The sequence below is a fragment of the Ammodytes marinus genome (genome assembly GCF_949987685.1).
Source record: "Ammodytes marinus genome assembly, chromosome: 6".
Taxonomy (NCBI): domain Eukaryota; kingdom Metazoa; phylum Chordata; class Actinopteri; order Uranoscopiformes; family Ammodytidae; genus Ammodytes; species Ammodytes marinus.
This window is the reverse complement of record NC_137235.1, coordinates 20,626,102-20,642,216: the sequence shown is the minus strand read 5'-3', so window position 1 is coordinate 20,642,216 and position 16,115 is coordinate 20,626,102. Positions and strand designations below refer to the sequence as shown.

The following is a 16,115-nucleotide window of genomic DNA, read 5'->3' as shown; positions in this document are numbered from 1 at the left end:
ACAATATATGTTTTTTGACATTTATTTGTCACTTGCCTGTTGCTTTATCAATTACTATTACATATTATATTTCTTCTCGAATTATTAAATCATCATCATCAAAGGAGAGGTAGGAGAGAGTGAAAACACAGGGGTCAAAGATGAAGTAGAGGGGAGCCGAGAAAAAAACAATAGGTCAGCGTGGCTTTGACCTATGTTCCCATCAGTCAAACTGCTGTGTGTGTGTGTGTGTGTGTGTGTGTGTGTGTGTGTGTGTGTGTGTGTGTGTCTTCATATCGCTGTCAGCTGCTGGAGCGTCTAAACTCGTTAAAGCACAGGTGTAGCTGAGTACAGAACAGAACAGCCGTCTAGTAAGAGTGAAATATACTTTCTAGCGTGTTCTCTCTCTCTCTCTCTCTCTCTCTCTCTCTCTCTCTCTCTCGTTTGGATATTCTTCTGCACCATTCCCTCTTTAATGATTTCTATCACTCCCCCTCCTACATACACACACACCCACACACGGAGTAACTAATGGCAGAACATTTAGTTATGAAAGAGTTTCTTGCCCTCATGCGTTACACAATTTGTTAATTTTGGAAAGGACTTTCCATTCTAGCATGGTCAAAGTTGGAGGTTTTCTAATGAGCACAGCGTGTGTTTTGGTGGGTAAATCAGGTCCACGTTGAGCCAGAGAATCATTCTAAGTATAGCAAACACTGTTTTTCTAATCTCTCTAACAGCACAGCACAACACAGCAAGGCTCTCGGTGGAAGAGCATTGCTGACTTGATGATTTTTAAAAGAAACACTCTGTCTCATTTCCTTTGTTTCTCCCACTAGAGAACACTGCTGCAGCACACACTGTTTGCTTGACCTCTCGCCATCCTTCACCATCGTGACTCACATTGAGGTCACGGGGTTTTATGGGAAGGGGGCCGGCCATGCGGGAAGATATGAAAAGAGGAACAGTGATGATGGGCAGAGGAAAAAAGAGGGTGAGAGGAGGAGGGTAAAGAAAAACAAGATATACCGAAAATGTCATAGTAGGCAGAAAATACGAGGGATTGGGAATTGATTGAGAATCTAAAGTTTAGATGGATGAATACAGGGGTGTGGCTTTGGGGGAGGGGGAGGGGCGATTTCATGCTAAAACCTACACAAACAGTGATTCCTCCTGTCAGATGACATATGTGTCACAGTCAAATGCTCCCCATTAGCAGTCACAGTAAAATGACCTCAAAAGGGCATAGTATAGAGGCAGCCATCCACCATATGGATGCGTGTTTGTATGTCTTGTATGTCTTTGGAGTGTGAACTTGATATTCTCTAAACACCTAAGTTTTGAGAAGGAAACAGTGTTTAATGAAAAATAAGTAGCAATTGCTCCCAAATATCCCAGCTTGTAAAAAAAGGACTACAAACTATCTGTCCTTATCTACACTAATACAATATAATCTGGCTCATGTTGGATAAGGTCCTAGACACCACGTACTAGTGAAATATGTCAGTCAGTGATGAAAGGCTCAACAGGATTGATCGACCACTCTTTTAATGTTTTCATTATATGCTTTTATATCCTGTTGATTTGATCATCACTAATGTCAAAACAATAATGAGAACCATTTTACTCTGGTCAATGTGTAACGGATGAACTCACCCGAATGGGTTTGAGGAAGTCCAGGTTGGACAGGAAATGACTCTGTGCCTGGTTCAGCCAATCACTGGAGGACTTGCAGATGATTTCTTGAGTCAGACGGGACACGTTGCTGTCGGCAATGTGGACAAACTCCTCCAGGGACGTTGTGTTACACAGGTCTCTGAGATGGAAGCCAAAGCCTTTAGTCAGCACCTGGGCAGAGCAACAACAAAAAGAGAACACTGCAGTTTAGAGAGAGAGTGTACTACATAATATGAAAATACAGAGGAATAGAAAGAAAAATATATCCTTTTAGTCGGATTTAGTTTGGGTCAAATGTTAATGTGACAACAAAGTAACACATGGGACTGCTCTCCTTCCGGTTGGATTCATTTAACGCCCACAGTTCAGTTTACACTTAATAAATGTTTTACTTTGAAACAACTGCCAATATATATTTCTAGATGATCCACTTAGTCATTTATATTTCCCTTCCAGGTGCATATGTTTACATAATACTTGGGTCAAGTCTGAGACTGTTATTGCATGATAAGTGGTGAGTAACACTGTTAAGAGCTCCTTTGTGGTTGTTTTTTTCCTCTGTAAAGATTGCCTTTTATCATAAATTAGAACGTTACATTCCAAACACCTGACCATGGGAGAAAAACAATGATGTCGATACAAATTGTTGAGCAACATTGAGGGGAAGAAATGTTCTGAATGTCAATGCTGGAGCTCGCCAAGGACATCTGCAATAAAGCTTTTCGCCAAGATATGCAACCCATATCAAATTTGAATGATAGGAATTATTTGGTGTTAAAAGACATAGGCCATATGTTTTTTTTTCTGGTTATAGATCAAATCCCCTTTGTTTTTTAAAAATGGCTTCTTTACACTTGATTTTCAAAAAGGGTTAAACAGATTATTAGAGAGAGGGAGCACAGCTGCTACCATGTGCCCGTAGTAACAGTCAAGATGTTCGTACAATTGTGTGTGTGTGTGTGTGTGTGTGTATATTTCTAAATGCCCTTGACTAGTTTGTGTTATACCATGATGTCGATCAGACTACTTAGCTGTAAACACACACACAGTTACATCATGTAATCTTTTCTTCGGAAAAGCATCAGGGCATCTAGCAGAGAGTTTGGAGGATTGGGAATCATGCAAGAACTTGTGAGATATTTCTATGTTGATCTTTCTCATGAGTGTTTGAGTCAAAGCAATACAAAGCTCCCCTTCATTTCCCTCTCCTTAAAACTTGTTTCAAATGACCTTGCTACACTAATGGACAGCCATCGTCCCTGATCAATAGATGTCTTGGAGAAAGGGATGGGGGAGAACAGAATCAGACGAGAGTAAACGTGGATTTGTCTTTGAGCCTCTGCCTGTGCACGTGAGAAGGAATGGGGATGAGGGGGGGAAGGGTGGTCATGTGACACCAACCCTCCAATTGCAAAGCAGGGATGATGCGTAGGGCTGGGACGGGAGTTGTTGTTTTGGTGGACAAGGGTAGCTGAATCAGTGAATGTGCAAGTGCGATATTGAGTTATACAAATACACTTGATTTGATTGGGAGAAGAGAAGGTGTGTGTGTGTGTGTGTGTGTGTGTGTGTGTGTGTGTGTGTGTGTGTGTGTGTGTTCATGTGCGTATGGGGTTGCTGTCACATAGATCATCATATCATGTTTTTAAAAATGACATCTTAAATAGAATTTTAATTTTCAGGAGGAGACAGACTGTCGAGGTTTTTTTGTTTGGTGCCACTATAAGCACTTAGCACTGACAGTGATTTTTCTGCCGGGCATTAAAGGCTTAGCTGTGCCACGGCAGAACCCTGTGGCCCGGCAGACACTGTCTAACCAAGGTCAGTGGATTTATTCACAAGCACCGTGGCCTGGGGGAGTGTGATTATCTCATTATGTGAAAAGGAAAACAATTCAACAATGCTAATATATATGCAAATATATGAAGAAAAGACAATATATCAAGAATGATTCACTTAAACATAGTGAATGTCGTGTTCTACCTTCTCCAGATTGACGTCAGCCTCCACTATCTTCTTCAGCGCGTGATGAGGAAGTGAGGCGTTGTGGTGCAGGAAGTAGGAGAGGGTCTCATCGTCTCGTAAGAAGTCCTTTAGCTTAAAACCTACAGGGGAAAAACATAGAAGCATACTGTCAACCATCTCTCTATTTTGTGGTTGCTATCAACACTGGGACACACAGCTCTCTCACCCGAAGTGATATACAGTAGAATTCTGTTTCTTTTGCACTATGTACATGTAGATGGGACTGCACACCATTTCCCCATGTTGTGACAAAAGGGATAAAAGATAACCTTAAACATCAATTCCCACACTTCCCTTAATACGAGTACAACTCTTGAAATGTCCTAATATCAGTGAAAACCAGAGTGCAAGATTTGCATGATTAAAATGCTCAATGATAACCACAACATGTAAACAAAAGATTTAAAATCCAACGATATATGTGAAGAATGATAACTTCAAAAACACGGAGTCACACTGTCCTCTGAACTGTGAGAGCGTTTTGTACTTTTTGCTGCATTCCAAAGAAGTCAGACCAATTTTGAAACTGGCTTGAGTCAGCTGTGTGTGGTTACACGCACACACTGTTCTCTACTCCTTAGCCCTTGTCCTCGGCCGGGGTTACTAGAGGGCGTTCCACTTCGCTCTAGATACAACCCAGCTAAGTGCTATTTTGGTTATTAACAGCACTGTCTCCAACTCTGTTGTTTCTATCATACTTTTATCTTTGCATGACTGGGTGCATTAAACTTAATTAAATAAGTTGAATTTTTATTTAAAAAAAATATCTTCCTATCCCATCTCCCTCATCTTCCTTCCCTTTATATCTGGCAAATCTCTTTTGGCTGTTTTTTTATAGCTATGAGATGGCACACACACACACACACACACACACACACACACACACACACACACACACACACACACACACACACACACACACACACACACACACACACACACAGAGTAAACACTTTGCTTCTAGTGAACTGAACATCCCCTGGGAGGAAGTGAAAGAGAACAGTGTGTATCTGTGTGTTGCGGGGGACACATGTGATGTCGCTCTCCCCTTTCCTGCTTCATGGCTGTGCACCACAGTCTGTGCTTACTGAGTGTGAGGTGTGGATGTGTGTAACATATACATCCTTAGTATTCCTGCTCTCCATTGGACTTTGTGTGTGTGTGTGTGTGTGTGTGTGTGTGTGTGTGTGTGTGTGTGTGTGTGTGTGTGTGTGTGTATGTGTGTGTGTGTGTGTGTGTGTGTGTGTGTAATTATGTATCTGTGCCTGTGATTCTATGTGTGTGGCCTCAGGGGTGAACAACCAGGGAGTGCTAATAAGGTCTAATCACTCTCCCAGTAGGAAGTCACAGATCCCATGGTGCATTGCATGCAAAAGCCCTTGAGGACAGCCCAGACTTGATGGTGCAACATTGTTAAGATGGAAAACCTAAACTGAACTTTGTGTAGTCTGTGAAGGTGAATCTTATCTGTGTAACAGACTTCTTAACAGTTTTTACCCGACAGCCATAACTTCACTTAATGCTGCTAAAACTAAAACGAAGGCATAGTGTGACACTGTTGTGTAAAGCACATTTATGAATGTGGATGTTGTTTGGGTGTGTCTTATGTCCTATGTGTCTTATGTGTTCCTTTTTTTAATGCCTATAATTGATAGTGACTATTTTATGGTTTTTTAATTTAGTTTTAATTTATTTATTTATTACAAGGACTGCACTTAATTTCGTTGTACCTGTGACAATGACAATAAAGATATATTCTATTCTATGTTTGTCTGGAATTGCCTGGCCTAAGTGCTTAAAATCCCCTGTGTAATCAGGAGCAGACACATATTTTATGTAACAAACCTTATGATTGTGTGTGTGTGTGTGTGTGTGTGTGTGTGTGTGTGTGTGTGTGTGTGTGTGTGTGTGTGTGTGTGTGTTTTTCCTCTGTGGCAGCCGGCCGGATACAAGGGCGATCCCTACATTAACACTCATGAGTCTGTACATGCTCAGGGTGGTGCCTATCCTGTTTCAAATTAGGCTGTTATATCTGTTGTAAGACATATGCCCAAAACTAGCACAGCCCGGCTAACAAGCATAATCAAGCATTCCTGAATGCCAGGTAACTTTGCAGTCTCACCAACAAAAGATAGCTGCCTTTCCAATTCTGACAGTTTAGGAATCGAGTCACAAAATGGCCGTGTAAGAGTTAGACTTTTAAGTACTGTACTGATGTAGAGTTGTTTGATTGTATCTGAGCATATAACTGACTGTGCGTGTGCTGTTTGTGAGAGCTTATTAGAGTTTTGGATCTTTTAAATTAGGACATTCCTGTAAGAGGATGTTATTTTGAAGCAGTTATTTTAAGAGTTGGGCCTGTTTAAAGTTAGAGATATTTAGAGATATTAGGTTACAGTTTAAGTAAGGTCTGAAGTAGACACACCGACCTGATTATTATAAAGCTGGTCTTCAAGGTACCTTACAATGACAGAGGTTCACAGATCGTTATGTGTGTGGGCAAGTCATATGTGCATTCAAGAAAAACAGCGCCCCAGTTTAATTATGAAGTCTCCATTTTAAAAGATCAGGCTCAGATGTTTCCGGCCTTCAAATCAAATGGAGTCGTTTAAATCAGCCAGAAATATCCAATATTAAGTTTTAAATAAAATTCAATATGTTCTCCTTTATTATGAACATGCACTTCTATAGCCTCAATTTCGTAAAGACAGGTGGGAAGATTGGGAAAATAAATGAGCATGCGAAAGGCTCCAAACTGACGACCAGACCACATTTCTCTCTCAATCATCCCTTAAAAAACCTAGCATGACTCTGTTAATTAAGTGTTCAGATGTCTGTTGAGTTTACTTCTTCCATTTCTCTGCCATGCCATTCTGTGCTATCTCATAAAGCTGAAAAGAATAAAAGATCTGATTAAATGTAAGTGCGTCCGAGGTGATCTATCCATTTATCATGTGCGATAAAAGCTGACCCCTCTCCGTAGCCCCTCACAGCCCCCTCCTTCCCTGTCTGTGTAAGTCTCATATGTTCATCCCTGCATTTGCTGACTTATAAACCGGCACGCAAGGTGCTCCACTCTCACATTGATCTTCACACCATTATTACTATAGTGCATGCGGCACTGCTCTGTTTGCCTTTTCCTGCATTATATACCCCCCCCCCCTCTCCTACATCAGGGCATTCCGTCATGTGGATTTAAAACACTATGGAATGTGGGATTTGTGCACTGTCAGACACCGAGAAACCAATCGTAATGAAGTGCACAGAGGCAGCAAATCCTCTCTAAAATATTACATCAGCCTGAATACAAAACCTTGGCTATGTTCATTCCAGTTCAAATGTGATGATCCTCAGAGGCACAATCAATCTATTGCTGAGCTTTGATGTCTAGCTTTACTGCTCACAACGTGGACAAGAGAGACACACTAAGAGAAGAGGACATCTTATACGTGACTACAATGAATAGGAGATATTTTGTTTTTCATCTACGCTGACATGTAACCTCTCTCCTTTACTCTAGCAGTGAACTGAGGTTCACTGTTGTTCCTGCATTCTGTCCTCCCTGGTGTTATTCCCTGTAACATACAGTTTGATGTTTCTCTTTGATAACATCGTCGCATGTTTTCTTTTCGTCTCGGTTGTCTCTGTACATGTGCACATCAGTGTGTAATCTGCGTGTGACACTTCTATTCAAGTGAAGTTAATGCAGAGTCCAGCACAGAACTCTTTCATAGTTTGAGGTAGCTGTGACCAAAGCAGACCAGTGCAGTCATCAAAGTTGTTATTTTAGTATCTCTGCTCTAGACCAGTCAAGTCACGATGATGGAAAAACTGTTGCTCAACAAACCTCGGCACCAAAATATGTAAGATAATGACTAGTTGGTAAAACTGCCAACTGGTAACATTTCAGTGAGGGGAACTCTGCTTTTTTGGACCAGATCTGTGCAGGGACTGTACTATGATTGCCTTGTACCAACATAACTGGCTCCGGATAACAGGGAATTGCAACACCTACTGGCTTCTGGGAGCTGGATCCACCCAGCTATGATAAGGAAGGGGCATGTAACCCTCTCAACATTTCTCTGAAGGCTTACATCGGCTCCATCAGCTGCTACACTGCAAAAGTGACCTTGACAAGTCACTTTGTCTAGTGGGAACATGTCACTATTCTGTTGTTTTTTGTTTATTTATTGATGTGCAACTATTCAAGCTTCATTCACTTTGTACTAATTGAGTGGCATGCCCTACCCTACTCTAGTCTTTTGAATTCAGTTCCGAAGAGTTTAAGTGTAGAAAAGAAGAAGGGGCCTTCATTGTGTGAGACCACCATTTCTGTTTCTCTTTCTGTTTAAAATGAGATTGCAGGCAAGAGAAAATGGCTGACTGATCAATGCGAACTGAGCAGGTAAATCAATGAGTCAATCAAACACCCATTTTGAGTTGTGTAATACAACTAAAAATGGGCAGAACAATGGAAGGTCTTTTTACTCACGAGCAGTGTTCTTCTGCAGCTTCCTGAGGGCCCTCAACAGGCCCTTGTAGCCGTCCAAGCTTCTATCGTTCTGAGAGTACAGCAGGATCTTCTTGGCATCAAGGAACAGACGCGAGATTCTGGTGATGTATGCAGAGAGACAATATTAGACACACTGTTTCACATCTCTTGAATTCAAAGCCTGACAAAATCTCTTCTCGGTTTGGTAAAATTATAGGTATTTCCACTGAAAATAAATAGATTGTTGTTGTTCATTCAAAAAAAAAAGTTGAATTAAATTAATACATAATTACACAAAAATATTTTATATTAGTGATGTCAATAAGAATCATCAACAGAGCCATGACACTCACATAGAATCATTGAAGTTTCCCACCACCCCGGGAGTCTCTCCAGGGGTAGAATGGCGGAAACAGGGGTTGTTGGCGTTACAGATGATGCCTTGTAACCAGGGCAGGGTTCCCGCGGAGGGCATGGCCTTGTTAGGGAAATGGCCTGAAAAGGAAAGAGACAGCATGCACGTTTTTTTAAGGATTCGTTTTGAATTTGGACTCAAATATGAATTAAAAGAGTCAAAAAAAGTTGTAACACAATATACAACTGGATTTGCAACCATTTATAACCCATACAAACTATAATAGCCCAACACAATCACTGCCTTATCTTTACAATTGTTGAACTCTTATCAGCTGTCTTTACTGCTACTGCTGCAATGAGCTGAGGTAGAGCTATTAATCTGAAAAGATAAGTAGTAGTCAGGAGGTTGCTCCACTTCTTTGGAGTTCACTGGGTTAACTTGGTTCGAACTGACTTTTGACACACTTTCATTTGGTATCAAATGTTTTTGCTCCAAGTAGGGGAACTTTTTATGGGGTCAACAATAAGACAATGTAGGCTCATAATGACTACAGCCTTATTACATTACTTGATGTCATTACATGTAAAAGCAGGAAACATAACCAGCTCTTCTAAAAGATTTTCTATGAAACTGACACAAATTCACTGGAAAAGAATACATGCCTCAAATCCATCAGAATAAATTAACTGCACAGATCCCCAGAATTTCAATAAATACTCTTGGGTAATTATGTTGCAAATAACTCTTATCCTTCCCAAAAGTGAGAAAACTAATTTGAAATAAAATGTTGCATTCATCCAGTGATAATCTTATCAAGTTGAAACGTTGTCAAAGTTCAGAAACCAGCTCAGTTGGCAAATTACATTACAAATCCTTTTTCCAGAGCTAAAGGTCCTATGACACAGTGCAAACAACTATTGACAAATCCAACTGTTCCCTGTGTGACAATAACATGGAAACCTTGGATGACAAACATGTTGATTTTACCAATGACAGCCAAAAAATAAACAATGTCTACGAACAGTAAAATAACAAGCTAATAATCGTGCTATCTCATAGAATAAAAAGAAAATACTCCTTTGTGTTTGAGGTACACTAAAAATCTCATAGATGAACATTTATGAGGTTTAAGCGTTAGAAAAAAAAGAATAAGAAACTCCCTATTTTTGCGTGCATAATTCTATTATTTTGAGGAATTCAACTATCAGAAAATGTTTTATCGACGCTCCCTCTCTCCCTGTGTGCTTACATTCATGTTGCTCGTAGGGTGGATAATGTACCCGGACTGAGATCAGGATGAAGAAGATGAACAGCGGCCAGATGATCTCAATCAGCAGCTGAACCTAAAAAAAGGAAGACGAAAAGAATGATGGTAAGAGATAAACATGTACGTAAAAGAGGGGTTTACACTGTTGGGTAATATAAACTTCTGAAACAGGTGAGTTAATCATCTCAAAAACATTGCTATGTTTGTATTTGTGTTTTGCCGTTTTTGTGCAATTTCAGGTCAGCCAAGGCCATATTAAGAAGAAAAACAAAACAAGTTGAGTGTACATATGTGTTTGGTTTGTTTGTGTGTGTGTGTGTGTGTGTGTGTGTGTGCTTGTGTGTGTGTGTGTGTGTGTGTGTGTGTGTGTGTGTGTGTGTGTGTGTGTGTGTGTGTGTGTGTGTGTGTGTGTGTGTGTGTGTGTGTGTGTGTGTGTGTGTGTGTGTGTGTGTGAAGGGGGGTGTCAGCTGTTGTCCTTGGCAAAAAGTAATCCCACCAAGAGTCTGGGTAAAGTATATGGGTTAATAAGGGGGGGACAGCGAATCAGGGTTTATTGGACTATGAGTTTTCTGTCCATCTGTTCCATATGGTCACTGGACTTCAGCTGCCTGTGTCTCAGCCTGAACCAGCATGGCAGCCATGCAGCGCAGGGGACAAAGAATAAAGACACTGTCTCACAAAATGGACTGTATTCCCTTTGTTGGACATCATTGGACTGGGTGTCAAGCAGCCACAGTCACTCTTAGGAGAGGTTACTACTCGATTGTCTAATGGCTTCATTGTATGCAGACGACGAGCCTACACAGAGATCAGAACTGAATTTGATTTACATGACTTTGATTGTGTGGGCACAAAGATGGTAACTGGACAATGGACCTGACGTGTGAATGATGTCTCATCCACACGTCTATCACTGACTCACAGTCATCTGTAAACTCTAAGGCTTTTCAGTCCAAACAGCTCTGAGGAGAATGACATCATTGCCATCGTTGTGTGCTGCATGTGCATTGGAACTTTACTCACAAACAACTAGAAAGTCTTTGTAGTGCCCTTATGACTAGTCATGTGGGCCTAATCAAGACTTATTTAAATTTATTCCATTTATTATAATGATATATACAGAAGAACAGATATCCCTCCATTTAGCGTTTTAGTCTTGTTATTTTGATGAATGACTAGCAAATGTACTCGATGAGAACATCAAACATGATGCAATTTGAGCTGATGATTGCCAGGCAGTTTTAATGGCGGACTTCTGAGACTTGTGAAAGAAAAACTTAGTATAAAAAGGTTGTTTTCTTTGTGGATCAAACAAATAAAAATAAAACATGTTTTTTAAATGGTTATAAAAAACGGTAAATGGATACTGATAAATAATTGACAGGGTATTGTACTGTGTACTCATTGAGTCCATTGTTCTTATGAGTCAGTCACTTGAATAACTCCGACTTACTGTCTGTCTTCGTCGGTAGGTGAAGTTCTTCCAAAGCAGTAAACCCAGTTGAGTGGAGACTGCCATATTGACGTCTTCCCAGCCTCACTGAGCACGCTCCAGCTCCTCACTGTGAACCCCAAAAGACAAATATAGGAACAGTCAGCCACTGCAAACGTGAACATCTACAACCAGCTAAACAGTCCTTCACGGAGCACACGCACATATAACATTTTCCTCTCTGTGAAAAGGCCACTGATTAGATTTGCTAACTTGGAACAGTCGTGCTTTGTTCCTGTGAAAAAGGACTTGGTTTACAAAAAAAACTTCATAAATCCTGCATACACTGACATACAAAACGGATGTGAAAACAGAACAGAAAGTTGTTGGAACCAAATGTAAGAAAGTGTTCCAAATATGGCTACAACATCCTGTTGCTTGAGCCACCACAGCGCACAAAAGCCAATGTATAGCCAGAAAGATAACTTCAATTTTTTTCCATTTGTAAAAGGAATCAGGAATCAGGAACACAAGAAGCACTAATTGGCTGCTTTTTAGTAGAATATCACAAATAACTAAGATAGAGTACATTTCCATAGGAAACAAAGAGTCATTACTAATAGAAAGTAATGATGACAAAAGATTCACCTTTTGAACAAAAACTCTTTCTCTCTGAAACGCAGACCAGCCAAAAGAACAGCTCAGAACACTCAGCAAATGAAGTCAGGCGATGACTGAGGAAGGACTATTAACCAATGCAGATTCGGCTCCATCCGGTGTAGACTCAACGGTCCAAAGGTTAAAGTTACCGTTACACTGGGGGGATAAGTGGGGTGGTGGTGGGCACTGTTCATGTGCTCAAAGTTCAATTTTAACCATGTTAAAACCTAAAACACAATACTACAATTGATGTACATTTTTAACAAAACTTGCCTTATCATTGCCACACATTATCCCCCCATTGTTCAATCAAACAAAATACACTACTGATTAAACAGAATTAGGGGCTTTACTCAAAGTATCGTGATACACAAATACACTTGTGCACTGGGTTTGGTCAGTTTTACAAAATGGCACGCCGTTCAGCCAGTATGGATGAATGCCTGTTTGTGTCGCATATACTTTTTATGCCAGTATTTTTTTTACTCTGTGTGCAGCTTCAAAAGTCCTTGTGTTTGTGATCTGATTGGTTTGATGCAACATGCTTGGATCAGACCACGGGTCCATATTTCGACATACGTATGCAAACTCAACCACGGTATAGTGGCAAAATACCCAGAATACAACAGACAGTTTTCTAAGTAAAATCCTCGAAGTCCAAGCGTAACATAAACATGTAGTTATAGAATTATCCGGTGGCGTGTGTAATCCTGTCTACTGAAACAAGTTAGCTACTCAAGAAGACTGAGACCCTTCATCAAAAAATATAGGCCAGGTCATTAAAGAGTAATTCATATATTTACAAAGAGCTATTGGTAAACACTCGGTGGGCACTGCTGTCTAAAGTCCATTCAATATTCTACCATTACTATTGCTGTGGCCTCTGTTACTTTGAATTTGATGGTTATCTTGCGGTTGAAGTTGACCAACTTGCCTATAATGTGGAATGGCCTTTATACAGATTAAAGCTGATTGGATGTCATAGAGAGTGGAGCGACAGCAGCAAAACAATGTCAAGGACACAGTCATGTTCAAACATGTCTCCCACTGATCATTTGCTCTCTGGCTGGAAAAAAAGCCCTGCTCTAATCAAATTAAACCATTTTCTATTGTTTAAATGCCACGTTTACTTTAATGCAATCACAGAGCCACTGTATTCTCATCTAACCACTTCCCCAGCAGTCTCCACTTACATGGTGACATTAATTCATAAAATCACTGTCTGAAATGTTTCTCTTCTAGGATTAGATAATTGCCAATGGGGATGGCCAAATACAACATGGTGAGTATCAAAATAAATAAAGCAAAGAACAGATGTTAACAAAATCCCACATTTTATACCAGTAACTCTGTTGCACGGCACACATTTTCCACGGCTACAAGCAATTGGCTGGATTAAGTAAATCCACTGGAATGTATGAAATGTCGCAATAAAAAAACCAACAAGACCTTTGAGATCAACAAATAACACAGTGACCAGTGTACACAATCTGTTGAACAGGTACATCTGTTTTCTCTATGAGTCACTTGAAACAATATAAGAATACGTGCTGTAGACTCACTGAGAGACACAGCATTGAATCAAACAGATAGCTCAAAAATAACCATTTGCAGAAGCGTTCAGGTGATTTGACAAGGGACACATGAATATTCTACAATGAACTCAGAAAAAATGTAATGCCTATTTTGCTCTGGGCTAAAAGACAAAAACATCAGCAGCAGAGGCTTGTAGGGACAAATTAACAGTTTATTTGCATTGTATGTTGAATTTGTCTCTGTATTCCACTTCATGACTACACAAATCCTATGAAAGGAATGAGAGAAATAACATCACCCACAATGCCATGGTGTGGTCTACCGTGTTTCTATGTGTGGGTGGACAACAATACAGTTTACACCTTTGTCACAGCTTGCAGGCATTGAATGGATTCCAAAATATGTTTTTTTTTCTTTCTAATTACATCCAAACGGTTTTCTTTCCATTTTCATTGGTGAAAAAAAAAACTGTGGCTCTTAAATCCTCACACCTTCATTGGGGAATGGACATCTCAACAGGAAAACACGTTTAAACATGTGTATTATAAGCCTACCCATGATCCGGCTTACATCTAACTGGCATCGGCCTGATTCTACTTGTCGTTTCCCTAATCATACTATCTTAATAGGTTGGGTCGTTTTTTTTGACGAGTTCTCCCTCCATGAATTGTCTGCTTTTGGTAAACACGGTGATGAAAAAAACATCGCATGCATAACACCGTGCTGAGTGCTGGGGCAGTTCAAATGGTGCAGAGCATGGGCGCCTCTAGTGGTCCACATTTTATTTTTATGATTCATACTTGTTTACCATCATTTCTCACTCACGTGTTAAGTCACAGTCAATACAGTTTTTTTTGCCCCTCAACTCCATTGTTTTCTTAAATTACCGAGCATAGCCCATAGGCCTACTTGACAGTTCATTCAAGATGGAAATCTAATCAAAAGAAGGACAGTTCATTTTGACCAAGACGAAAAAAATACGAGATAAGAGCGTCGATGTTTTAAATAAAAATAAAAAAAAACGTATTTTTGTTTACTTCTTCAGCCCACGGATTAAAAAAACAAAACGCAAAATCTATGTTCGACCTTACAACATTAGACCACTGCAGACCTTCTCCTTCATAAAACCCTAATAACAGACCACGCAGACACTGCTGAGAAGAAAAAAAAACATTGAAAAATAAAGGGAATCAAAAACCAGGCTATTTTCGATTGACATGAATGGGCATGTTTTCCACTGCGACCCAATCTCAATATAATGCCAGATTGATTAAATGAATCTTCTGAGTAACTAAAGTTATTGTAGGCTACTTGAGTTTCATTGTTCTCTTGAAATCCGGTTATTGTCGGTCATTCATCTTCGCGATGCTGATCCACAACAGAGTCAAGCCAGCCAAAATGAGACAAGGAAAGTGAATGTGTTTTCAGCATAAAGCGGCAACAAATGGGATTTAAAATACTCTGTGAGCTATATCATTGGCAAACCAGATGCCTGCTTAAACACATATTACGTTTTAACTTTATATTGAATTGCATTAAAGGAGATTGCTTTCAACGTCTTTCCTTTATTTGAACTAGGAAAAGGTTTTTCATTTGTAGGCTATCACAATTGAGCCCTGGGCATCAGGGTGCTTTTATTTTCTTTAAGCCCTGACCGGAAGCCCTACGTTTGACTGTTTAACTTGACTCTGGTGCAAGTCACAGACGGTTTTTAGAATAATTCTGACACGATAAAAGAGCAACAAAAACAGCAAGGACAACACTTGTCATTTCACTCAAACAGCGGTAACGCCATTTGCACATAACAACCATTCAGCACATCGACATTATTGTTCAACTTAACGACGTTAAAAGCAGAAGAATATAAAAACAACAACAGCACAAAAACACATCTAATTATTACCCAGTATTCAATTATCATTGAAGCAAAACTATTCTTATTGTTCTACGTTTTAATTGGGCTAGCCTACAGAAAGCAAAAAATTAACTTTAGAATGACAATGTTGTAACTGTAACACCGTGGCTTAGGCTACATCTCTTTGTCAAACCAACAAAGAAACTAATAAATCACCCCAAGACTCCAACCAGTAAAAAATGTAAAAGAAAAAAAGAAAACTCCAAACTTACCGACCTTGGTCCTGAACGCTGTAAATATCCACTCTGTCTCTTGTCATAAATGAAATCCTTCGTCCAGAAACAAATTTAACAAACAGTATAAACTCTTCTCTTCTACTGTAACGCTACTCCGGCGCTCTGTGTCTCGGTGTCTGAAAAACAGTTTTTTTTTCCTCCAGCAGGCTTTATAGCGCTGCTTGGTGCGGAGCAGAGCAGAGCATCGGCAGAGGTAACTAACGGTCACCGTTGGATGCTGCTCCCATATAAGGAAAGCACGTGCGGAGTCAAAACATCCCTTAAAGGGCCAGCGACACCTCAGCGCCTAAGTGATGTGTGTTGCTTTTCAATTAGGCTACTGTGTCATGCTCCCGAATTTCGTATAACAATATGTTCAAGGAAATACAATTCCATGAGTAAGTATGTGCAACACATTAAAGGTGAAGTAAGCGGTTTATTTATGTTAAAGGAGCACTGTGTAATATGACATCATCAAGGAAGTTATATAGAATGCAACGCTCCCTGGGTAACCCCACCCCTTTTGAATAATAACAGAAGCTACAGTGGCCTTCAAGGA

At 40.0% G+C, this 16,115-nt stretch overlaps 1 protein-coding gene across 3 annotated transcripts in view; it reads right to left on the bottom strand.

Annotated features, from left to right (window-relative positions):
* LOC307251938 (phospholipid-transporting ATPase ABCA1-like) overlaps positions 1-15,690 on the bottom strand; it is a 44,302-nt gene extending 28,612 nt beyond the window's left edge. For all 3 annotated transcript variants that reach the window (XM_080029400.1, XM_080029401.1, XM_080029402.1), the window contains exons 1-7: positions 15,554-15,690; positions 11,252-11,360; positions 9,781-9,874; positions 8,527-8,668; positions 8,174-8,292; positions 3,640-3,761; positions 1,636-1,827 (exon numbers count right to left, since the gene is read on the bottom strand). In XM_080029400.1, the coding sequence (XP_079885526.1) occupies positions 1,636-1,827; positions 3,640-3,761; positions 8,174-8,292; positions 8,527-8,668; positions 9,781-9,874; positions 11,252-11,317 (735 nt within the window). In that variant the 5' untranslated portion in view covers positions 11,318-11,360; positions 15,554-15,690. The remainder of the gene's footprint in view (positions 1-1,635; positions 1,828-3,639; positions 3,762-8,173; positions 8,293-8,526; positions 8,669-9,780; positions 9,875-11,251; positions 11,361-15,553) is intronic.
* Between the last annotated feature and the right edge of the window lie 425 nt (positions 15,691-16,115).